The 24,487-nt window shown below is 43.8% G+C and overlaps 2 protein-coding genes across 6 annotated transcripts in view; one reads left to right on the top strand and one right to left on the bottom strand.

Moving 5' to 3' along the window:
* Positions 1–24,487, bottom strand: part of LOC139531685 (interferon regulatory factor 8-like) — a 37,717-nt gene that overhangs the window by 4,463 nt on the left and 8,767 nt on the right. The window contains exon 10 of one of the 3 annotated variants that reach the window (XM_071328368.1): positions 16,537–16,824. The exons of the other annotated variants lie outside the window; for them this stretch is intronic. Coding sequence (XP_071184469.1) covers positions 16,696–16,824 — 129 coding nt within the window. The 3' untranslated portion in view covers positions 16,537–16,695. Of the gene's footprint in view, positions 1–16,536; positions 16,825–24,487 lie in introns of those variants that run through there. 3 annotated transcript variants of the gene reach the window in all.
* Positions 6,354–24,351, top strand: LOC139531684 (alanine aminotransferase 2-like). 3 transcript variants are annotated; one of them, XM_071328364.1, is made up of 12 exons: positions 6,354–6,730; positions 7,476–7,665; positions 21,177–21,266; positions 21,375–21,483; positions 21,580–21,713; positions 21,840–22,083; positions 22,187–22,266; positions 22,383–22,519; positions 22,694–22,868; positions 23,015–23,170; positions 23,315–23,427; positions 23,513–24,351. In XM_071328364.1, the coding sequence occupies exons 2-12, from the start codon at positions 7,528–7,530 to the stop codon at positions 23,601–23,603; spliced, it is 1,467 nt and encodes a 488-aa protein (XP_071184465.1). In that variant the 5' UTR covers positions 6,354–6,730; positions 7,476–7,527; the 3' UTR covers positions 23,604–24,351. The 3 variants fall into 3 exon arrangements, with proteins under 3 accessions (XP_071184465.1, XP_071184464.1, XP_071184466.1); XM_071328363.1 differs by lacking the exon at positions 6,354–6,730 and adding an exon at positions 6,936–7,044; XM_071328365.1 differs by lacking the exon at positions 6,354–6,730 and adding an exon at positions 7,080–7,139.

Below are 24,487 nucleotides of genomic sequence, written 5' to 3'. Positions count from 1 at the left end.
TTCTTGCCATAATATGGACTTGGTCTTTTACCAAATAGGGCCATCTTCTGTATACCACCCATCGGAAGGACAAAATGTCAGCATCGGGTAAACTCAAGGGGGGTGGTGTGTGTCTTTGTTAACAACAGCTGGTGCACAATATCTAATATGAAGGAAGTCTCAAGGTTCTGCTCGCCTGAGTTAGAATACCTCATGATAAGCTGTAGATCATACTATTTATTTCTATTTACCACCACAAATTGATACTGGCACTAAAACCGCACTCAACAATCTGTATAGGGCCATAAGCAAACAAGAAAATGCACATCCAGAGGCAGTGCTCCTAGTGGCCGGTGATTTTAATGCAGGAAAACTGAAATCAGTTTGACCTAATTTCTACCGGCATGTCACCTGTGCAACTAGAGGTGAAAAAACTCTAGATCACCTCCACACACAGAGACGCATACAAAGCTCTCCTTTACCCTCCATTTGGGTAAGGATGCTAAGCTACAGGACTGTTTCACTAGCACAGACTGGAATATGCTCCAGGACTCATCCAATGGCATTGAGGAGTTTACCAAATCAGTCACCGGCTTCATTAACAAGTGCATCGACAACGTCATCCCCACAGTGACCGTGCGTACATATCCAAACCAGAAGCCATGGATTACAGGCAACATCCGCACTGAGCTAAAGGTTAGAGCTGCCACTTTCAAGGAGTGAGACGCTTATACGAAATCCCACTATGCCCACCGACGAACCATCAAACATGCAAAGTGTCAATACAGGACTAAGATCGAATCATACTGCACCAGCGCTGATGCTAGTCAAATGTGACAGGGCTTGCAAACTATAACGGATTACAAAGGGAAACCTAGCCGCGAGCTGCCCAGTGTTGCAAGCCTACCAGATGTGCTAAATGCCTTCTATGCTCGCTTCGAGGCAAGCAACATTGAACCATGCGTGAGAGCACCAGCTGTTCCGGACGACTGTGTGATCACGCTCTCCATATCCGATGTGAGTAAGACCTTTAAACAGTTTAACATTAACAAGGCCGCAGAGCCAGACAGATTACCAAGAAGCGTACTCAGAGCATGCGATGACCAGCTGGCAAGTGTCTTCACTGACATTTTCAACCTCTCCCTGACCCAGTCTGTTACACCTACATCTTTCAAGCAGACCACCATAGTCCCTGTGCCCATGAACACCAAGGGAACCGCTCTTAATGAAATCACCCCGTAGCACTCACATCTGTAGCCATGAAATGCTTTGAAAGGCTGGTCATGGCTCACATCAATACCATCATCCCAGACACCCTGGACCCACTGCAATTCACATACTGCCCAAACAGATCTACAGATGATGCAATCTCTATTGCACTCCACACTGACCTTTCCCACTTGGACAAAAGGAACACCTACAGTACATGAGAATGTTGTTCACTGACTACAGCTCAGAGTTCAACACCATAGTGCCCTCTAAATTCATCACTAAGCTAAGGATCCTGAGACTGAAAACCTCCCTCTGCAACTGGATCCTGGACTTCCTGACAGGACACCCCTAGATTGTGAGAGTAGGCAGCAGCACATCCGCCATGCTGATCCTCAACATGGGGGCCCCTCAGGGGTGTGTGCTTAGTCCCCTCCTGCACTCCATGTTCACCCATGACTGCTTGGCCAAGCACGACTCCAACACCATCATTAAATTTGCCGAGACACGATGGTGGTGGGCCTGATCACTGACGACGATGAGACAACCTATAAGGAGGAGGTCAGAGACCTGGCAGTGTGGTGCCAGGACAACAACCTCTCTCTCAATGTCAGCAAGACAAATGAGCTGATCATGGACTACAGGAAACGGAGGGCCCAGCCCGCCCCCATTCACATCGACAGAGCTGTAGTGGAGTGGGTCGAGAGCTTTAAGTTCTTCGGTTTCCACATCACTAAGGATCTATCATGGTCCAAACACACCAACACAGTCATGAAGAGGGCATGACAACGCCTCTTCCCCCTCAGGAGACAGAAAAGATTTTACATGGGCCCTCAGATACTCAAAAAGTTCTACAACTGCACCATTGAGAGCATATTGACTGGCTGCATCACCGCTTGCTATGGAAACTGCTTGGCATCCGACCGCAAGGTGCTACAGAGGGTAGTGCGGACGGCCCAGTACATCGTTGGAGCCGAGCTCCTTGCCATCCAGGACCTCTATACTAGTCGTGTCAGAGGAAGGCCCTAAAAATTGTCAAGGACTAGCCACCCAAGTCATAGACTGTTCTCTCTGCCACCGCACGGCAAGCAGTACCGATGCACCAAGTCTGGAACCAACAGGACCCTGAACAGCTTCTACCCCCAAGCAAGAAAACTGCTATATAGGTAGTTAACTAGCACACCAAATATCTACCCGGACCCTATGCATTAACCCTTTTGCACTAACTCTTTTTGACTCATCACATACGCTGCTACTGTCTACTCTCTGTCACTTTATTCCTAGTTATATGTACATATCTACCTCAATTACCTCGTACCCCTGCACATCGACTCGGTATTTGTACCACTTGTATATAGGCAAGTTATCGTTACTCATTGTGTATTTATTACTATGTGTTTTACTTTTCTATTATTTCTCTATTTTCTTTCTCTGCATTCTTGGGAAGGGCCCATAAGTAAGCGTTTCAATGTTAAATCAAATCAAATATATTTGTCACATACACATGGTTAGCAGATGTTAATGCGAGTGTAGCGAAATGCTTGTGCTTCTAGTTCTGACCATGCAGTAATATCTAACAAGTAATATAACCTAACAATTTCACAACAACTACCTTATTCACACAAGTGTAAAGGAATGAATACGAATATGTACATAAAAATATATGAATGAGTGATGCCCAAACGGCATAGGCGAGATGCAGTAGATGGTATAGAGTACAGTATGTACATATGAGATGAGTAATGTAGGGTATGAAAACATATAAAGTGGTATTGTTTAAAGTGGCTAGTGGTACATTACATCAAGATGCAGTAGATGGTATAGAGTACAGTATATACATATGAGATGAGTAATGTAGGGCATTATATAAAGTGGCTAGTGATAAATTGATTACATCAATTTTCCCATTATTAAAGTGGCTACAGTTGAGTCAGTATGTTGGCAGCAGCCACTCAATGTTAGTGATGTCTGTTTAACAGTCTGATGGCCTTGAGATAGAAGCTGTTTTTCAGTCTCTCGGTCCCCGCTTTGATGCACCTGTACTGATCTCGCCTTCTGGATGATAGCGGGGTGAACAGGCAGTGGCTCGGGTGGTTGTTGTCCTTGATGATCTTTTTGGCCTTCCTGTGACATCGGGTGGTGTAGGTGTACTGGAGAGCAGGTAGTTTGCACCCGGTGATGCGTTGTGCAGACCTCACTACCCTCTGGAGAGCCTTACGGTTATGGGCGGAGCAGTTGCCGTACCAGGCGATGATACAGCCCGACAGGATGCTCTCGATTGTGCATCTGTAAAAGTTTGTGAGTGTTTTTGGTGACAAGCCGAATTTCTTCAGCCTCCAGAGGTTGAAGAGGCGCTGCTGCGCCTTCTTCACTACGCTGTCTGTGTGGGTGGACCATTTCAGTTTGTCCGTGATGTGTATGCCGAGGAACTTAAAACTTTCCACCCTCTCCAATACTGTCCCGTCAATGTAGATAGGGGGCTGCTCCCTATCTTAGTTAGTGTCACACCCTGATCTGTTTCACCTGTCTTTGTGATTATCTCCACCCCACTCCAGGTGTCGCCCATCTTCCCCATTATCCTGTGTATTTATACCTGTGTTTTCTGTCTGTCTGTGCCAGTTCGTCTTGTTTGTTCAAGTCAACCAGTGTTCTGTGGCTCAGCTCCTGCTTGCCTGTCCTGACCACTCTGCCTGGCACTAAGCCTGCCTGCTGACCGGTACCTCTGCCCCCCTCTGGATTACCAATCTCTGCCTTACCCTGAGCCTGCCTGCCCTCCGGTACTGTTGCCCCACCTCGGGTTTTCTGACCCCTGCCTGCCTTGACCTGTCTATTGCCTGCCCCTGTTTGGAACATTAAACTATTGTTTATTCGACATGGTCTGCATCTGGGTCTTCCCTTCATACCTGATAGTTAGTCCACACCTTGATTTGATTTTCTCTCCTATGTCCTGGGTGTCAGGATAAAGCTAACCTAATGTAGCAGGTGTAAAAGAAATGCCTGACCGGGGTCGCCACATCCAGTTTACAGGGGAAAAGTAAGCTAGGTTGAAAATACTGTATCCCTGAGAACCGGATGTTTCTGGATTCTTCCAATGGGGTACACCAGAGACAAAACGGCCTCACAGACACACAGGGATATACAGAGAGAACCATTGTGCTTCCACTGACTAGTGCAGGGGGGGGCAAACTTTTTGGCTCGAGTGCTACATCGTGATTTTGACATACTTTCGATCTAGTTTTAGACGTTTAAGTGTGGCCTGAAGTGTTTTTTAACTCCCCTCCCGCAGGCTGGATTGAATGCATGCCTAAAAGTGCTGCATGCCTAAAAGTACCCGCGTGCTGGATCATACTTTGTGTAACCGATGTGAAATGGCTAGCTAGTTAATGGTGGTGCGCGCTAATAGCGTTTCAATCGGTGACTTCACTTGCTCTGAGACCTTGAAGTAGTTCTGCAAGGGCCACGGCTTTTGTGGCGCGATGGGTAACGATGCTTCGAGAGTGGCTGTTGTTGACGTGTGCAGAGGGTCCCTGGTTCGAGCCCAAGTAGGGGCGAGGAGAGGGACGGAAGCTATACAGTTACATTGATGCTGGTGACCCGGATCACTGGTTGCTGCGGAAAAGAGGTCAAAAGGGGGGTGAGTGTAACCGATGTGAAATGGCTAGCTAGTTAGCGGTGGTGCGCGCTAATACCATTTCAATCGGTGACGTCACTTGCTCTGAGACCTTGAAGTAGTTGTTCCCCTTGCTCTGCAAGGGCCGTGGCTTTTGTGGAGCGATGGGTAACGATGCTTCGAGGGTGGTTGTTGTTGATGTGTGCAGAGGGTCCCTGGTTCAAGCCCAGGTAGGGGTGAGGAGAGGGACGGAAGCAATACTGTTACATTTGCCCATCGCTGGATTAGTGGCTACATCCACAGAGAGGATACAGTTCTCTAGTGAGTACTGAGTCATTTCACTGTAGGAGTGACTGTGAGGGTCTCATACGGAAGACATGGACTAGACTGGACCGTCACAAAGGTTAAGCAAAATAGTGAGTTTATGTCCAGCTCTATATGAAGGGATGACCTCCAACCGCCTACAGTGTGCTGTCATTTCAGTAGGTCAGACCAGAGCACTTTTAGGCGTGCAGAGAATGTTGTCTGATTTCAACTAACAAACACATGTAACGCAGTGCAACAGGTCTGAGCCTGTATCAACTTGCTATAAAGGATATGTCTGATACCAGAGTACCAGTGAAATAATCTATGTAAAAATTCTGTAACATAGTTACCCTGGAATAGTACCTATGCAATGTAACATTTCACAGGGCATTCTTTTTTAGAAGGACTGTTTAAAACAAACTGGTTTGACGATCAGTCAAAAATGTCCAGGGGAACATTGTATTGCTGACATATGTGACATGGATAATTGCAAACATGTGCATTGGAGTAATTTAGGACATGGGAGGAGTTATTTAGGTTAGGATGTTGACATTCAAGGGAATGGTTTGATAATGACATGTGTGCAGGGGGGTGTGTGAGAGTGTTGTTGTGGTAGCAACCTCTGGAGTTGGGCCATGACCTCAGGGTAGGGGGTGCAGCATGTGCACATTTGGTCAGGCAGTAAGAGTAACACTACACCCCTCGGTGGGAAGAGGAGGGCTGGAGAGGCCCAGTTAAGAGCACACAGTGCTGTGCCAGTGCCACAGACTAATTTGTAGCCCATTCAGGTTCTGTGCAATTCCAGAAAGCAATGTAAAGAGCTCAGGCAAAAATGTCTTTCAACACTCCATGGCAATAATATTAATCCTTCAATGAAATGGTTATTGTTTTTAAACTTTGACCATTGAAAACCTAAATGGAGATAATTATAGATAATAATAAAACAACAAATATTTTGGGTCACAAGTGTTCTTTAAATCCACCCCAGCTATCTCTTCAATGTCTAGGCTGGCCTATTTAAGTACTTAAACTACACTCTTAGAAAAAAAGGGTTCCAAAGGGTTCTTCTGCTGTCCTCATTGGGTTCCATGTAGAGCACGGCCCATATTTTGTTTTGTTTTGTGCACGGCCCATATGTTATAGCTGTCTAGCGCCGCCTGCATATTCGATGACGAGGTAGGCAACCATTGGTTGATGCATCCAATTTAGCCACCGAGAAAAAATTATAACGCTGATAATAATTGTCATCATTCATTCGCTGTACTGCAGCCTCTTAGTGCCATTGAGAATACAGTGAGCGCAACCGTTACTGTCATGCTTGCATCATTACTACAGAGAAAACGGATTGTTTCTAGCCCAAACCCTTCAAAATCTATGACACATATTAACGGCGCAAAGTTTTTTTTCTTCTAATCTCACATAGGCAGGACAACATTTTACATTCACGAACCATGTCACAGGCCGTTCTAAAACTACTCGCAAGCCGCTAACCTTAACCTAGTTCAGTCGTGTTACAGCATTAGCTAGCTATCTAACAACCTGAAAGTTATCATATGTGTGGGAACTTTACAAGTAGTAGGCCAACATTTGGTGTCACCGAAATAAATGAAAAGTGAGCTTATTCAGGTGATGTGCTTTTAAAGTTGCTAGGATCAATATCTCAATATTTAAAAAAATATAATTTTCTGGTGCTACTAAACCTGCATAAATGTATTTGTGCTCCAAAATTGATCAAGTTAAGAGAACATGATGTACAAAAAAAATGACAATGACTGGCCTGGGGGGTTTAGATACCAGAAGTCTAAAGGAGGCGTGACAACCTTATAAAACCATCGACTGTTATTTGTAAGAGAGGTTGTCACTTTAGCCGAATAGAGAAAGAGCTGGAACTGACAGGCACTATCTAGTGACCGCTTAAACGCGCGTTTTGGGTGGTTCTGGTAAGCTCTGATAACAAAACAGTTTTATATTCAGCTTAAGTCATTGAACGAAAGAAAGCAAGACAAGTAGGGAAACAATTATTTCACGCTGGATGGTTGGTGGGCTTTTTGCCTTCGCATTGTGCACGTGTCTTCTGCAACAGTAGGCCTAATGTTGTCTTTGGCTAGTACCTACATTTACATTTACATTTACATTTAAGTCATTTAGCAGACGCTCTTATCCAGAGCGACTTACAAATTGGAAAGTTCATACATATTCATCCATATTCATCCTGGTCCCCCGTGGGGAATGAACCCACAACCCTGGCGTTGCAAGCGCCATGCTCTACCAACTGAGCCTACTGTACATCCTGGTGTGGTGCTGCTGTGCATTGGTTGTTTCACACTTCAAACTTATCAACCACTCTTCCTTGTTTCTCTAAATTCCACAGACCATTTCGTGGACTGTCAGCGGAACATTGTTGTGAGCTCCAGAAACCGAACATGACTGAAAATGGACTTGGGCACCGGGAGAGGGTGCTTAACGTGGACACTATGAACCCGAATGTAAAGCGGATTGAGTATGCTGTCCGTGGTCCAATTGTGCAACGTGCAGTGCAGATTGAAAAAGAGCTCAAAGAGGTACATTTTCATGTCTACTATTGGATAGAGGTTTGCAATAATCGGTCCTGCTGCTGCTTTCACAAACAAAGCTTTTGAGGAAGGGGCTGACTTTTTCCTTGAGAGAGAGTACCAGGTGACATGGAGCAAATTACCAGATGTGTTCGGTCAATGGGAAGTTGCCCATTAAACTAGTGTAGCAGGCGTAAAAACATACCAATTAGCCATAAGAAGGTGATGAAAAGTGGAATCCCTCCCACTAACTTACTGTAGGGTTAGCAAAGTGCCTCACTTCAACCTGGTCTCAGAGCATTACGTATTCTGTACTTAAACTGAAACACACACTTAGTATTATATGTAACGTTTCGTATGGTATGTATTCATTTGTGGATGTCCATCATTCATTTCGTATGATATTGTACGAATTGCAATTAGTAACATATGTTAGATTTGCAACTCATACATATGTTACGAATTTGCAAAATGTACTATATAGGGAAAGGGGGATACCTAGTCAGTTGTACAACTGAATGCCTTCAACTGAAATGTGTCTTCCGCATTTAGCCCAACCCATCTGAATCAGAGGTGCGGGGGGGCGACTTAATTGACATCCATGTCTTCGGCGCCCGTGGAACAGTGGTTTAACTGCTTTGCTCAAGGGCAGAATGACAGATTTTTACCTTATCAGCTTGGGGATTCGATCCAGCAACCTTTCGGTTACTGGCCCAACGCTCTAACCACTAGGCTGGTAGCCAGGTTACAGTGGCTAGCTGACTAACGTTAGCTAGCTAGCCAGAATTAACATATCATACGTTTTGCAAATTCATAACATACTGAATGTTTTGTAATAGGTGTGTGTGTGTCACGAATGGAATGTCTCCGATGTACGTAAAGAATAATACAACATGCTTTGAGCCCAGGTTGAACTAAGATGTTTATCTATTTGAATGGCTAAAATATTCAGTGTTCAGGCCAGGGAGATATTAGGCTATTCTAATTTTTTACTTTGTCAGAATTACATGGCCAGTATTTAATAGAGGACAATTCTAGCCAGTTTTGAGCGCTTGAGAGACTGTTTTAGAACCGGAGAATGCAGCATTGGTTTTGGTTTTATCTACTGCACACCTGTATCAACTGCATGTCGGCCATTTGCGGTTATAGCCTACACGTGGTCCAGGTGGAAAGTTATTTTTGGACATGACAATAATACCTGCTAATAGTTAACTCATGTTCCAAGATGGCGCAGCAGTAAGACGTGTTAGTTTTCCTCCCATGTAAATATTGTCTTTTTCGAGTTTTTTTTTTTGTATAAATTTCATACATACAATCTTTTTTTTCATTTTCAAATTAAATATACTTTCCTACAACCCGCCTCACCCAATGTGGTATGGAGCTGCTATTTCTTTAGACCTTATAACTGGAACCTCCATCAGAAGCTAACCCAGCTAATTAACTACTTACTTACTATTTAGTCATTGTTAGCCACTGCTAGTGGTCTTTACCTTTTTAGCTCGGACTTCAGCAGCTTTAGCCCGGATAATACCTGCCAGTCTGCACAGCGCGATATCAGCCCTGAGCTTATCGGACTGCTTTTTTCCCCCACTACATCACCGGATTCCTGCTGCAAGCTCTGGACCATTACACCAGATCTTCGCAGCTAGCTAGTTGCTACCGAGTGGCTATTGTGGCTAATGCCCTTGTCCAGAAGCATGCACCAGTTATCCTCGAGCTAGGCTTGAGCAAGGCCCATCTCCCGGCTAGCAAACGAAGTACACCAACTACAATACCTCTCTTGCTAATTGGCCTGGACCCTTTGTCGACACGGAGCCCCGCCGATCCATCACGACTGGTTTGCTGACGTAATTCGGCCGATGTGCTCTCAACCGGCCTCTGTGTTGTGGATATTGGTGATGGTCCAACTGCTATCCCCCGGCCCGCTAGCTTCCTGAACGCCGGGTCTCCCACTCGCCTAGCATAGTAATCGATTACCGAACGGCTCCCTGTTTCATCTATTGCTGCTCATTGGACCCTATGATCACTCAGTTACACAGCTGATGCCTGCTGGACCATTTACCCTTTGTTGTCTTAGCTCTCCCAATCAACACCTGTGATTGCTTTATACCTTTCTCTAATGTCAATATGCCTTGTATACTGTTGTTTAGGGCAGCTCTCATTGTTTTATTTTACTGCTGAGCCCCTAGTCCTGCTCAACATGCCTCAGATAGCCCCCTTGTCCCACCCCCCACACATGCGGAGACCGCACCTAACTTAACTGGCGCCTCCAGAGATGCAACCTCTCATCGTCACTCAATGCCTAGGTTTACCCCCACTGTACTCGCACCCTACCATACCCTTGTCTGTACACTATGCCCTGAATCTATCCTACCACGCCCAGAAATCTGCTCCTTTTATTCTCTGTTCCCAAAGCACTAGACGACCAGTTCTTATAGCTTTTAGCCGTACCCTCATCCTACTCCTCTGTTCCTCTGGTGATGTAGAGGTTAACTTCTTGACGCACGGATCCCTTTAGCGGGATCATTTTCATCAACAACCACTGAATTGTAGAGCGCCAAATTCAAAAAACATTGCTAAAAATATTTATATTCATGAAATCACAAGTGCAATATAGCAAAACACAGTTTAGCTTGTTGTTAATCCACCTGTCGTGTCAGATTTTGAAAATATGCTTTACAGCGAAAGCAATCCAAGCGTTTGTGTGAGTTTATCGATCACTAGACAAAACATTACAAACACCTAGCAGCAATGTAGATTGGTCACGAAAGTCGAAAAGCAATAAAATGAATCGCTTACCTTTGATCTTCGGATGTTTGCACTCACGAGACTCCCAGTTAAACAATAAATGTTCCTTTTGTTCGATAAAGATTATTTTTTTATCAAAAAACCTCCATTTGTTTGGCGCGTTATGTTCAGTATTCCACAGCCTTAGGCAGGTCATCAAGGGTTGACAAATTCCAAATAGTATCCGTGAAGTTCGTAGAAAATGTCAAATGTTTTTAATAACCAATCCTCAGGTTGTTTTTAACATAAATAATCGATAATATTTCAACCGGACGGTAAACTATTCAATAAAAGAGATAAAGAAAATGTAGAGCTACAACTTTCGCGCGCATGAACTAATGGAAGGACATTCTGCTATCCACTGACGCGATTTGATAAATCTCACTCATTTTTCAGAATAAAAGCCTGAGGAAGCCATAGGAAAAGGAATCTGGTTGATATCCCTTTTAAATGGACGAAAGGCAGGCAATGGAACAGTGATTTTTCAAAATAACAGTCAATTCCGGGTTTATTTATTTTCATGAAATCACAAGTGATATACAGTAATCCCTCGTTTATCGCGGGGGTTACGTTCCGAAAATGACCCGCGATAAGTGAAATCCGCGAAATAGAAAACTTTTTTTTTTTTTACAATTAGCAACTATTACATGTATACAAATACAGTGACTCACGTGTAGGCCGTTTCGTCAACATTATGGGTTTAGGAGATGTTCGAAATTACAAGATAATTTGGCCAACTTAATGTAAATTTGCCAAGCTGTTTTATGTACGTACACATAACTGCACGAGACGACAAAATGATAGCACAATTCGTAGCATGTTTTGATACAAGAAGCGGGAGTGAGTTTTTAGCGAATCAGAATGCAGAGCACAATGCACCAAAAAAAAAAAAAAAATGCATTATGAAAATCCGCGAAATAGCGAATCCGCGATAAGTGAACCGCGAAGTGGCGAGGGATCACTGTATACCAAAACACAGCTTAGCTTGTTGTTAATCCACCTATCGTGTCAGATTTTGAAAATATGTCATACTATCCATGTCTATGCCCAAACAGTTCGAGCTTCTACTTTTAAAGATCCATCTCTCCAGAAATAAGTCCCACACTGTTGCCGCTTGTTATAGACCCCCTCAGCTCCAAGCTGTGCCCTGGACACCATATGTGAATTGATTGCTCCCCATCTATCGTCAGAGTTCGTACTGCTAGGTGACCTAAATTGGGATATGCTTAACACCCCGGCCGTCCTAAATCTAAGATAGACACCCTCAATCTCACACAAATTATCAAGGAACCTACCAGGTACAACCCCAAATCCGTAAACATGGGCACCCTCATAGATATCATCCTGACCAACTTTCCCTCTAAATACAGCTCTGCTGTTTTCAACCAGGATCTCAGCGATTACTGCCTCATGGCCTGCGTCCGTTATGGTTCCGCGGTCAAACGACCACCCTTCATCACTGTCAAATGCTCCCTAAAACACTAATGCGAGCAGGCCTTTCTAATCGACCTGGCCCGGGTATCCTGGAAGGATGTTGACCTCATCCCATCAGTAGAGGATGCCTGGTTGTTCTTTAAAAGTGCTTTCCTCACCATCTTAAATAAGCATGCCCCTTTCAATTAAAAAAAAACTAAGAACAGATATAGCCCTTGGTTCACTCCAGACTTGACTGCCCTTGACCAGCACAAACACCCTGTGGCGTACTGCACTAGCTTCGAGTAGTCCCCACGATAGTCAACTTTTCAGGGAAGGGAAGTCAGGAACTAATACACACAGTCAGTTAGGAAAGCAAAGGCTAGCTTTTTCAAACAGAAATGTGCATCCTGCAGCACTAATTCCAAAAAGTTTCGGGACACTAAAGTCCATGGCGAATAAGAGTACCTCCTCCCAGCTGCCCACTGCACTGAGACTAGGAAACACTGTCACCACTGATAAATCCACGATAATCGAATTTAAATAAGCATTTCTCAACAGCCAACAGCTCTCCACCCCCCCCCCCCCCCCCCCCCCGCAGCAACTGGTCCAAGCCCCCTCCCGCTTCTCCTTCACCCAAATCCAGACAGCTTATGTTCAAAATCTGGATCCCTACAAATCAGCTGGGCTAGACAATCTGGATCCTCACTTCCTAAAATCATCCGCCGCCATTGTTGCAACCCCTATTACAAGTCTGTTCAACCTCTTTCGTATCGTCTCAGATTCCTAAAGATTTGAAAGCGGTTGCGGTCATCCCCCCTCTTCAAAGGGGGAGACACTCTAGACCCAAACTGTTACAGACCTATATCCATCCTGCCCTGCCTTTCTAAAGTCTTCGAAAGCCAAGTGAACAAACAGATCACCGACTATTTCGAATCCCACCGTACCTTCTCCGCTATGCAGTCTGGTTTCTGAGCTGGTCACAGGTGCACCTCAGCCACGCTCAAGGTCCTAAACGATATCATAACCGCCATCGATAAAATACAGTATTGTGTCGACCTGGCCAAGGCCTTCGACTCTGTCGATCACTGTATTCTTAGCGGCAGATTCAACAGCATTGGTTTCTCTGACTGCCTCGCCTTGTTCACTAACTACTTCTCAGAGTTCAGTGTGTCAAATCGGAGGGCCTGTTGTCCGGACCTCTGGCAGTCTCTATGGGGGTGCTACAGGGTTCAATTCTCAGGCCGACTCTTTTCTCTGTATATATCAATGATGTCGCTCTTGCTGAGGGTGATTCTTTGATCTACCTCTACGCAGACGACACCATTCTGTATACATCTGGCCCTTATTTGGAGACTGTGTTAATACCTTGGTGTCTACCTTGGTGACTGTAAACTCTCCTTCCAGACTCACATTAGCATCTCCAATCCCAAGTTAAATCTATAATCGCCTTCCTATTTCGCAACAAAGCCTCCTTCACTCATGCTGCCAAACATACCCTCGTAAAACTGACTTTCCTACTGATCCTTGACTTCAGCGACGTCATTTACAAAATAGCCTCCAACACTCTACTCAGAAAATTGGATGCAGTCTATCACAGTGCCATCTGTTGTCACCAAAGCCCCATATACTACTCACCATTGTGACCTGTGGGCTCTCATTGGCTGGTACTTGCTACATATTCGTCGCCAAACCCACTGGCTCCAGGTCATTTAAGTCTTTGCTAGGTAAAGCTCCACCTTCTCAGCTCACTGGTCACCATAGCAACACCCACCAGTAGCACGCGCTCCAGCAGGTATATTTCACTGGTCATCCCCAAAGCCAACACCTACTTTTGCCGCTTTTCCTTCCAGTTCTCTGCTGCCAATGACTGGAACAAATTGCAAAAATCACTGAAGTTGGAGACTTATATCTCCCTCACTAACTTTAAGTGTCAGCTGTCAGAGCAGCTTACCGATCGCTGCAGCTGTACACAGCCCATCTGTAAATAGCCCATCCAACCAACCAACTACCTACCTCATCTCCGTTTTTGTTTTTCTGCTCTTTTGCACACCAGTATTTCTACTTGCACATATATCACTCCATTGTAAATTGCAATTACTTTGCCACTATTGGCCTATTTATTGCCTTACCGCCTTAATTAATTTGCACACACTGTATACAGATTTTTCTATTGTGTTATTGACTGTACGTTTGTTTATCCCATGTGTAACTCTGTTTTTGTTGTACTGCTTTGCTTTATCTTGGCCAGGTCGCAGTTGTAAATGAGAACTTGTTTTCAACTTGCCTACCTGGTTAAATAAAGGTAAAATAAAAAAACTAGTGAGTTAACCATCCTAACTACAGAATATGTATTGAATTGGCTATCTAGTTACTCTGTTGTAGGCTATATTGTTATTTTAACTGCTGCGCAATGTCTCTCGCTCCTCTGGCAACGGCCCACTGGCAAAAACGCAGGTGACGCACACACCGTTACTTTTACAGGATGTTTATTGCTGACCAAAAATAAGCTATAACTGGGCAAATAACTCAGTGTAGTTCTGCGTAATTAACCTTCTCTAATATTATGTTTGGTTCCATATCATACTAATTTGAGTTGCACAGATTTACGTTTACAATGTTACGTCTAGTCTGAGACCAGGCTGCACACTTACACAACCCTGCATGCTAAATAAGTTGTGACACAGGCAATGTCAGACTCTCAGTCAACCTATTTACTATTTTTAAAAATTAAGCGTTGCGTGCACAGACACCGTCAAATAGTGTAGCGCTGCATAATGATGGTGAGCTCTGGGCGGCAGGTAGCCTAGCGGTTAAGAACGTTGGGCCAGTAACCAGAAGGTATTTCATTGCTGGTTTGAATCCCCGAGCTGAATAGGTGAAAAATGTCTGTGTCCTCCAGCAAGGCACTTAACCCTACTTGCTCCTCCTGTAAGTTGCTCTGGGTAAGTGTGTCTGCTAAATGACTCAAATGTAAAAATTTGAGATTGGTGACGCTGATCTATGATAAGTGCTATTCTTTCCTTAGGAGAAAATACAAACACGAGGCAAAGGATTAGTCTTTGCGAGGGGCTGTGATGTTCTCCTGGGCTGCACTGAAACTAATGCTCACTTGCTCTTTTGGAGACGCTGCATTGTTCTCTCGAGGCAGTAGTCTCCTAAAGGATTTCTACAACTAGTGGCGTCACATACGAATACAATGCAATCAACTGAAAGGAGTGGAGATGTCACTCCCTCTTATGGCTTGAGGTGGTGATAAGAACCAAATGTTTCAGAGTAGACATTGGATTGGTTTAGAGTAGATATTGGGTACGTTCGACATCCCTGCCTTTGAATTGGCTCTCTCCGTTGGGCTGGTCTGAATCTGTGTAGAGCAGAGTCATAGATCCTATTAAGTTACTTAGACTGAACAAAAATATAAACTTACCATGTGTTGGTTTCATGAGCTGAAATAAAATAACCCAGAATTTTTCCATACGCACAAAAAGCTTTTGAAAGTTGTTTACATCCGTTAGTGAACATTTTTCCTTTGCCAAGATACTCCATCCCACCTGACAGGTGTGGCATATCAATAAGATGATTAAACAGCATGATCATTACATTACCTTGTGCTGGGGACAATAAAAAGCCACTCTAAGTTGTCACACAATGCCATATATCTCAAGTTTTTCATATCTCAAGATCGGCTGAGACCACCCACCCGGGCAGCTGATGAAACTGAGGGGTATTTCTGTCTGTAATAAAGCTCATTTGTGGGGAAACACAAATTCTGATTGGCTGGGCCTGTCTCCCCAGTGGGTAGGCCCGGATCCCAAGTTGGTGGTCCTATGCCCTCCCAGGCATACCCATGGCTGCGCCCCTGCCAAGTCATGTGAAATCCATAGATTAGGGTGTAATTTCAATTGACCGATTTCCTTAATATGAACTAACTCAGTAAAATTGTTAATTGTTGCATGTTGTTTTTTAAATATATATTTTCAGTGTATTGTCACTCCTAATTCTATGAGCAAAGTTCACTGGGTTTTGTGCCACGTCTTAACAGCTGAATACTGTCGAGCAGGTTCCCCTTGTGACATCACCCCAGTGCTTCTTTCTAAGGAGTGTCATAGGGTGCTCAGGTTAGCCAGAAAGTACAGTAGGTCTGAAGTTGAACACAACTGCACCTGTTTTCTCTCCCTCCAGCCATAAAGTATGTGTAATGAGCTTGATAAGCTACAGTTGGCTCATGCCATTGGCTAGTCCGCTGAGATAACAATTGTCACTGGCCAGTGCCCTGACAGAAAGTAACTCAGCACAACAGATGGGACAAAGATCAGTATGGTTTGAAGTGGAATGGCACAATTAGACAATTTCAATTGAAGGCAAGTATGTATTATGTAATGTTTTGTGTGGACTCAATACTTCAGACTGGTCAGTCATTTACACCTAGGCTGCATACAAAGACCGGCATACAATAAATGGGTTGGTACTATAGCCTACTTTTCCAGAAGGGGAAAAAAGATAACTGAGCATAAAACAATTACATTGAACTCATTAGGTAAATAGTGTAAAGAACATGAGGAAAAACTGCTCTTTCTGTGACAGACTGACCAGGTGAAAACTATGATCCCTTATTGATATCACAAATCCACTTCAATCAGTGTAGATGAAGGAGAGGAGACAGTTTAAAGAAGGATGTTTAAGCCTTGAGACATGGATTGTGTATGTGCCATTCAGAGGGTGAATGGGCAAGACAGAAGATTTACATGCCTTTGAACGGGGTATGTTCGCAGGTGCCAGGTGCACCGGTTTGAGTGTAGCTGCTGGGTTTTTCAGTTTCCTGTGTGTGTCAAGAATGGTTCACCACTCAAAGGACATCCAGCCAACTTGACACAACCGTGGGAACCATTGGAGTCCACATGGGCCAGCATCAATGTGAAATGCTTCCGACACCTTGTTGAGTCCATGCCCCAATGAATTGAGGTTGTTCTGAGGACAAAAGGGGGTGCAACTCAATATTAGGATGTTGTTCCTAATGTTTATACACTCAGTGTATAATTTGGCCAGTTTAGTTTTGGGGCTAGCTCTGCCTGTGTGTTTGGTTGGCACCCTGAAGGGTCTTTTCATGATGATCAATGAGGGAGTGCAAAGTGATAGAGACACTGGGGTTTCTATGGCGACCTACCTCCATTGCCAGGCTTTTCTGCGAAGTACTGAAATTAACATTTTGTCAAATGCCCTTATCCAGAATGTCTTGCAGCAAGTAAAAATGTCTGAAAGGAGTGTCACTTTTTGATAAATTATCCTACAACTTGAAATGTAATGCATTTCACTGATGAAGCTACAGTGAATGGAGTTGCTCTGGTCTCACTTAGCCTGTCCAAAGCCCTGCTGGCAGTGCCTCGTGGTGATCTGAGCTGGCAGGGTGGTGGGTTTTAGGTGGGACAACGACTAGCAGTTCTCACACCGTGAACAGCAAACTCATTGTTGCACCCAAACGAATAATGAGAACAAGAAAGGAATAGTCGTGTGCCCCTTTCTGGACCTCACGAACTCACAGAGATGAGCGTAGGCCTGTCAGTAAAACACACTAAATGCAAATATTGACTTATGACAAACCTTATAGGGTACATGGACAGGCAGTTGCTTGCCCTGGTCTGAAACTAAATTAACAGGGCATGCTAACAAGATATGTCCAGGGCTAATTACATTTCTCGTTGCATAATCCAATGAAAACAACTTCACTATAATTTTTTGTTGTTGTCTATAGCAGGCAGACTGTGGAAGCAGAGAAGAGTAAATCACATCATGGACAGCACACTTGTTGAGTCATGAGGTTTACAGTATTTAAATACATGTTGCTCATTCTCAACTGCCCTGATTTTTAAAAACAGATCAGATGAATGAAAACATCAACGCTGGAGCTCAAACTGACTCAAATGAGTCTGGGCACCAGTCTTCAAAAAAAAAATGTAGTTAACGTCCCACTTCTGAGTGGAATGTGATGGCTGAACAGACGGCAATCAGGCTAGATTTAAACAGGCTTCTGTGTGAATAATAAGTGCCATTTGATTACCCTTATACAACACTTACAAAACTTGCCGTGTCCAAAATCACATTGGCTAGCGTAAATGACACTGGCTGAAGCAGCGACCACAAATGTAACTTATTCTGATTTAATTATGGGAATAACAGGAGTGTTACGACTCTAAGACGGCAGTGAAACTAGGGGCCGTATCCACAAAGCTTTTGAAAGTGATTTCACATGATAGGCCTTGCCTAAATACTTATAACTAGGCTAGTAAATAAGCACGTCTTTCTATCGATTGTTATTTCAAGTTATCCCTTTTGGAGGATAAATTCATCATGCCTAGAAGTTTGGCAATTGAAGGCATCAAAGGCTTATGTTAACTTAGAATACATTGTAATGAGACTTTTCAAATGTTGTATGCAATATTATCGGCAAGTGACTTGATGCCCACAGTGCCAAAGCAATTTAGTTGTGAAACGGGAGTGACGAGTGTGTTGACATAACGGTAATTGTCCATTACGCTTTTAATAACATCAGAATTTATAAAAAATGCATGCCTACATATTGGCCAATAATTAAGAGTAGGCAAAGTGATTTAATGTCAGGCAAATTATATCTCACGTTTACCATCTCAATATTTGATTGTACGGTCACATTCACTCCCACTGGGCACACAACGGTTGAATCAAGGATTCCACGTAATTTCAATAAAATGACTTTGACTTGACGTCGTGACTCGGTTGTCTGAAGCGTGCTATAACGTTCACCGGCGTTGTCCATGCCTTATCATGATTAGTTGTTCCCCGTAATTTGCAACCATGCAATGAGCGTCATTGTATTTCCTTTGCGATACCTGTTGTGTTTTACTAGCTGAGAAACTTTTGTGTTGATTTTACTCCTGGCTCAGTTTTTTTTCTGGGCAGTGTCTCTTTAACAGGATTCCTACACCTTTTCTGACATGCTTTGTGGATACGGGCCCAGACCTGTATGGTAATTACACTGAACAAAAATATAAACGCACAGGTAAAGTGTTGGTCTCAGGTTTCATGAGCTGAAATGTTCTATATTCACAAAAGGCATACATTTTGTTTACATCCCTGTTAGTGAGCATTTCTCCTTTGCCAAGATAATCCATCCACCTGACAGGCGTGGCATATCAAGAAGCTGATTAAACAGCATGATCATTACACAACTGTACCTTCTGATCGGGACAAAAGGCCACTTTAAAATGTGCGGTTTTGTCACAACACAATGCCACAGATGTCTCACATTTTGAGGGAGCATGTAATTGACATGTTGACTGCAGGAATGTCCACCAGAGCTGTTGCCAGAGATTTTAATGGTCATTTCCTTACCATAAGCCACCTCCGTCATTTTAGAGAATTTGTCAGAACGTCCAACCGGCCTCACAACCACAGACCACATGTAACCACGTCACCCGTGGCTGTACCCCTGCCCAGTCATTTGAAATCTGTAGATTAGGGCCTAATGAATTTATTTAAATTGACTGATGTCCTTATGAACTGTAACTCAGTAAAATCGTTAAGTGTTTTATATTTTTGTTCATTTATAGAATGAGGTGAATCAGTTGGTTAAGATAATGGAAATGACTCAAGTAAACCGATTCCATGCTGACTGTCAGCCAGGCCTAGTCTAAACGGAACCAGTAGTGGTCTTTTTCCTTCTTTGATTGGCAAAAGTCATGAGACGCCCCCTAATATTGACCAATAGGAGGACATCGGGGAGGTCTCTTGTAGTTTTAGATTTCAGTTAGGGGGACAGAGTGGCTATTTAGCTACAGCAAGTAGAGTAGTGTCATCTTTAGATCGCTGAACAGAAGACGCAGCACTCAGACATACAGTAAATGCAGGATAGACATCACATAGGCTGTCTTTAATATTCTGTCCTGTAGTGTGTAGCCTAGATGACACCTCAGGGACTACAAAAGTTAAATGAAAGTTAAACTCCACTAATCGAGTTGCTGCACAGTAAAAACATGGGTGGCTTATTCAGGGGCTTATCACATTATGCTGTTCAATGACTACTAGGTCTACTGCATCTACACAAAATAACATGTCAATGTCATGTTACACACTGTTTCCACAATCTGGGGCTTGTCCCTGTTTTCTTGGAAAATCAAGCTGTTGTATTGCAAATTTCCATCAGTATCACGAGTTTGAATTAAATTATGATTATGAGAACTGGAGGGAAATGGAGTGCCCTTGAGCAGGGACAGCATGAGAAGGAGAGAAAAGAGCGGGAAAGAAAGGCATTGGCACGGCAGCCTTATTGTTGACCCAGATCATTCCCCTCTTCCCCAGTCCTCCACACAGTGTGAGTATCACAGCTGTCCTGGCCCTCTTTGATAGCCTGTTGGCTTCTGGAATGATACAAAGTCCAATGGTTGAAATAAGCAGGGATTTTAAACCAAGTTTAGAGTTGTCATCTTAGTTGGCACAAGTTTTGCTGTTTGAGGTTGTTGTGCACTAAATCTGACTTTGTTGTACAGTGCATTCGGAAACTATTCAGACCCCTTGACACCCCCCCCAAAAAAATTACGTTACAGCCCTTAATCTATTTTAGGATAATTGTTCCCCCTGATTGGAGTGCTGCAGAGATTGTTGTCCTTCTGGAAGATTATCCCATCTCAGCAGAGGAACTCTGGAGCTCTGTCAGAGTGACCATTGGGTTCTTGGTCACCTCCCTGAACAAGGCCCTTCTCCCCCCGATTGCTCAGTATGGCCAGCTGTATGAATAGTCTTAGTGGTTCCAAAATTCTTCCATTTAAGAATGGAGGCCACTGGGTTCTTGGACCTTCAATGCTGCAAAAATGTTTTGGTATCCTTTCCCAGATCTGTGCCTCTACACAATCCTGTCTGAGCTCTATGGACAATTCCTTTGACCTCTTGGTTTTTGCACTGTCAACTGTGGGACCTTTATCTAGACAGGTGTCTGCCTTTCCAAATCAAGTCCAATCAATTGAATTTACCGCAGGTGGACTCTAATCAAGTTGTAGAAACATCTCAAGGATCATCAATGGAAACAGGATGCACCTGAGATACATTTCAAGTCTCATAGCAAAAGGGTCTGAATACTTATTTACATAAGGTATTTCTGTTTTATTTTTAATACTTTTGCAAAAAGTAAACCCGTTTTCCTTCTGTCGTGGGTAGATTGATGCAAAAAAACTAACAATTTAATCAATTTTAGAATAAGGCTGTAATGTGGAAAAAGTCAAGGGGTCTGAATACTTTTTGAATGCACTGTGGATAACCATATCTGTGTAATAACTGTAACTCTTTATCTGCAGGGAGTTAAGAAGCCCTTCACTGAGGTCATTAAAGCCAACATTGGTGATGCACATGCCATGGGCCAGAAACCAATCACATTTTTCAGACAGGTCTGTTAATTGTTGTTCTAAACCTGTGGTACATTTTTATATCCAAGTGTCCCATTATTACAGATGACTATTTACAAAATATGACTTGATCTGCTTTGTTCCTGTCAGGTTATAGCGCTGTGCGTGTACCCGGATCTCTTAGAAGATGAAAAGTTTCCAGAGGACGCTAAAAACCGAGCACGGCGCATCCTTCAGGCCTGTGGAGGGGGTAGTTTAGGTGAAACACCACTAGTTCTACTGTAGGCAGGCAGTGTGTACATGCTGAATGACAAACATTGTATAAATATCCATTGAACTTGTATTTTTACTCCAGGTGCATACAGTGCTAGTTCAGGCATTGAGGTCATACGACAAGATGTTGCTAAATACATTGAGAAGCGGGACGGTGGAATTCCCAGTAACCCTGACAACATCTACCTCTCTACTGGGGCCAGTGATGCCATAGCGGTAAGAATGATGATGACAAACTTACTTTATTTTAATTTCCGGTCAATGGCAATTGGATCTACAGTACATGACTCTCCCCTTTCAGTCCTTTCTACCTCCCTCACATCTCCTCCCTCTGTCTTGTAGACCATGCTGAAGTTGTTGACGTCAGGCGAGGGGAAGACCCGTACAGGGGTGATGATCTCCATCCCTCAGTACCCCCTCTACTCTGCTGCTCTTGCTGAGCTGGCGGCTGTCCAGATCAGCTACTACCTGGATGAGGACAAGTGCTGGAGCCTGGACGTCAATGAGCTGAGGAGGGCTGTGAAGGCAGCCAGGGAGCACTGTAACCCCCGCGCCCTCTGTATTATCAACCCTGGCAACCCCACAGGTATGTGGAAAAGTTTCCGTTCCAAAACATTAGTGATATGTGAGTCCTTTTTCATTTATACCCAATCTCTGTTCTGATTAGTGGACTCCCTTCACTGTGATAGGTCAAGTCCAGAGCAGGCAGTGCATTGAAGATGTGATCCGATTCGCTGCTGAGGAGCACCTTTTCCTGATGGCTGATGAGGTAATTGTATTATTATTAAATCTCTTGTTTCTGGTTTGACCTTTCTCCCCCTTCTCTAAGGTGTTTATTCTAGACTAGTTGCTCAATATGTATGACTCCCTCCCTCTTCCTGCTAGGTTTACCAGGATAATGTGTACATGGAGGGTTGCCAGTTCCACTCCTTTAAGAAGGTTCTGTTTGAGATGGGATCTGAGTACTCCAGTGTTGTGGAGCTGGCCTCCTTCCATTCCACCTCCAAATGCTACATGGGAGAGTAAGTCTTTAGCTACACACCCACACATTCTCAGATGGTGACTGACTGCACTACTTGGCTCTTTTAGAAAAAACTACCCTTTTGATACGTTGGCTGTGAATGAAGTGTTCTCCAATTTTCTGCAAGGAATAAGTTAATGTACCATGTTGATGTTTGTCACTGACTGTCCTGCAGGTGTGGTTTCAGGGGAGGGTACATGGAGGTGATTAACATGGACCCTGAGGTAAAGTTGCAGCTGACTAAGCTGGTGTCTGTGCGGCTGTGCCCCTCCATCCCTGGGCAGGCCCTGCTGGACCTGGTAGTCAACCACCCCCAGCCTGACGAACCTTCCTACGCCACCTTCATCAAGGTCAGCATACACATGATGTGGATGTTCAGTTAGGATTAATGTTGCATTAAGCTTATTACAGTGTAACAAGTGCTGTTCAGTTTTTAAAATTTATTTGTATGTACTTTGTGTCACAACTTGTTGGTATTAACCTGACCTGTTTACAGGAGCGTACTGCCAACCTGCATATCCTGTCTGAGAAGGCCAAGATGACAGAGCAGGTCCTCAACACGGTCCCAGGGATCCACTGTAACCCTGTCCAGGGAGCCATGTACACTTTCCCCCGCCTCACACTGCCAGAAAAAGCCATCAACGCGGCCAAGGTCTCTCTTCCTCGCTCTCTACCCCCCCTCTTTATTTTAATTTAAATTCTCTGCCTGTTTCTGATGCTCTTTTCAGTTGTTTTGATTCTTCCAATGTTGTTCAACCCATATGCTCACTACACCTCTGTGTCGCTGTGTGTGTAGGAAAAGGAACAGGCTCCAGACATGTTCTACTGTATGAAACTGCTGGAGGAGACGGGCATCTGTCTGGTCCCAGGGAGTGGCTTCGGACAGAGGGATGGAACCTACCACTTCAGGTTAGACCTGTTCACTGCAATGTCAACGCCAGTGTTTAGTGATGGTTTAAGTTACGATGATAACACTGAATTTTTCTTTCTGTAGGATGACTATCTTGCCTGCAACTGAAAAGCTGAAGATCGTTTTAGAAAAGATCAGGGAGTTTCATAAGCGGTTCACAGAGGAGTTCTCATAACCCCAAACTCCTCCCCCATCTAGACCAGTCTGTCACAGAAACCCACCCATCCTCCTCAGAAAATGGATTGAATAGCCAACAAAGGGTGCCAGTGAGTTACCAAGTGCCGTTGTGTGGCTGGAACAGTCACCACAACACACCTCGTGTTGGAATATCTCCCCTCTAATGCTCAAGAGTTGACATTGCAAGGGAAGCACTGTTGAAAAACAGAACTACTTAACATGGTGCCTGCGATTTCTGTTTTAGCTAATTGTTTTTAATTGTGTCAGACAGCATCTGCACAGCGGCTGGTGGCACCTTAATTGGAGAGAACAGGCTCATAGTAATGGCTGGAACAGAATGTATGGAATGGTATCAAACACATGGTTTCCATTATTATGAGCTGTTCTCCCCTCACCAGCCTCCTTTGCAATGTGTGTGTATTTATGTGATATCTGTTTTCAGTCATCAGCTCATGACTTAACTTTTTTTATTCTACACTTAAGTGTTTACTTGTCCTTCCAAGTATTTTACAGGTCATACAGCAACACTGGTCCAAACTAGTCCGAATATCAGTAAATGGTTGGTAGAGGTGTGCTTCTATTGCACCACAGGAGTGCAATGGATATTGCGTTGAAAAGTGTGCTGGGTTGAAAAGAGTACTGTGTCCAATGAACAGTCTGACTGTAGCTACAGTATTTTTTTTTTGTGACTAATGTTGATTGTATCTAGAATTGTATAAATAAAATAAATGTATTTGTGTACTCCATTAGTATTGGAAGTTGAAAGACAGATAGTCTCTCTTTGTAGAAGTAAACTCAGTTGACAATCTACCGCATTCTCTGGCAATATTTATGTTAATGTCACTGACTATAGGAGCTCAAAAGACGGCACAAACAGATCTG

The sequence above is a fragment of the Salvelinus alpinus genome, chromosome 10, assembly GCF_045679555.1.
Source record: "Salvelinus alpinus chromosome 10, SLU_Salpinus.1, whole genome shotgun sequence".
Lineage (NCBI taxonomy): Eukaryota > Metazoa > Chordata > Actinopteri > Salmoniformes > Salmonidae > Salvelinus > Salvelinus alpinus.
This window is presented reverse-complemented; position numbering and strand designations above follow the sequence as displayed.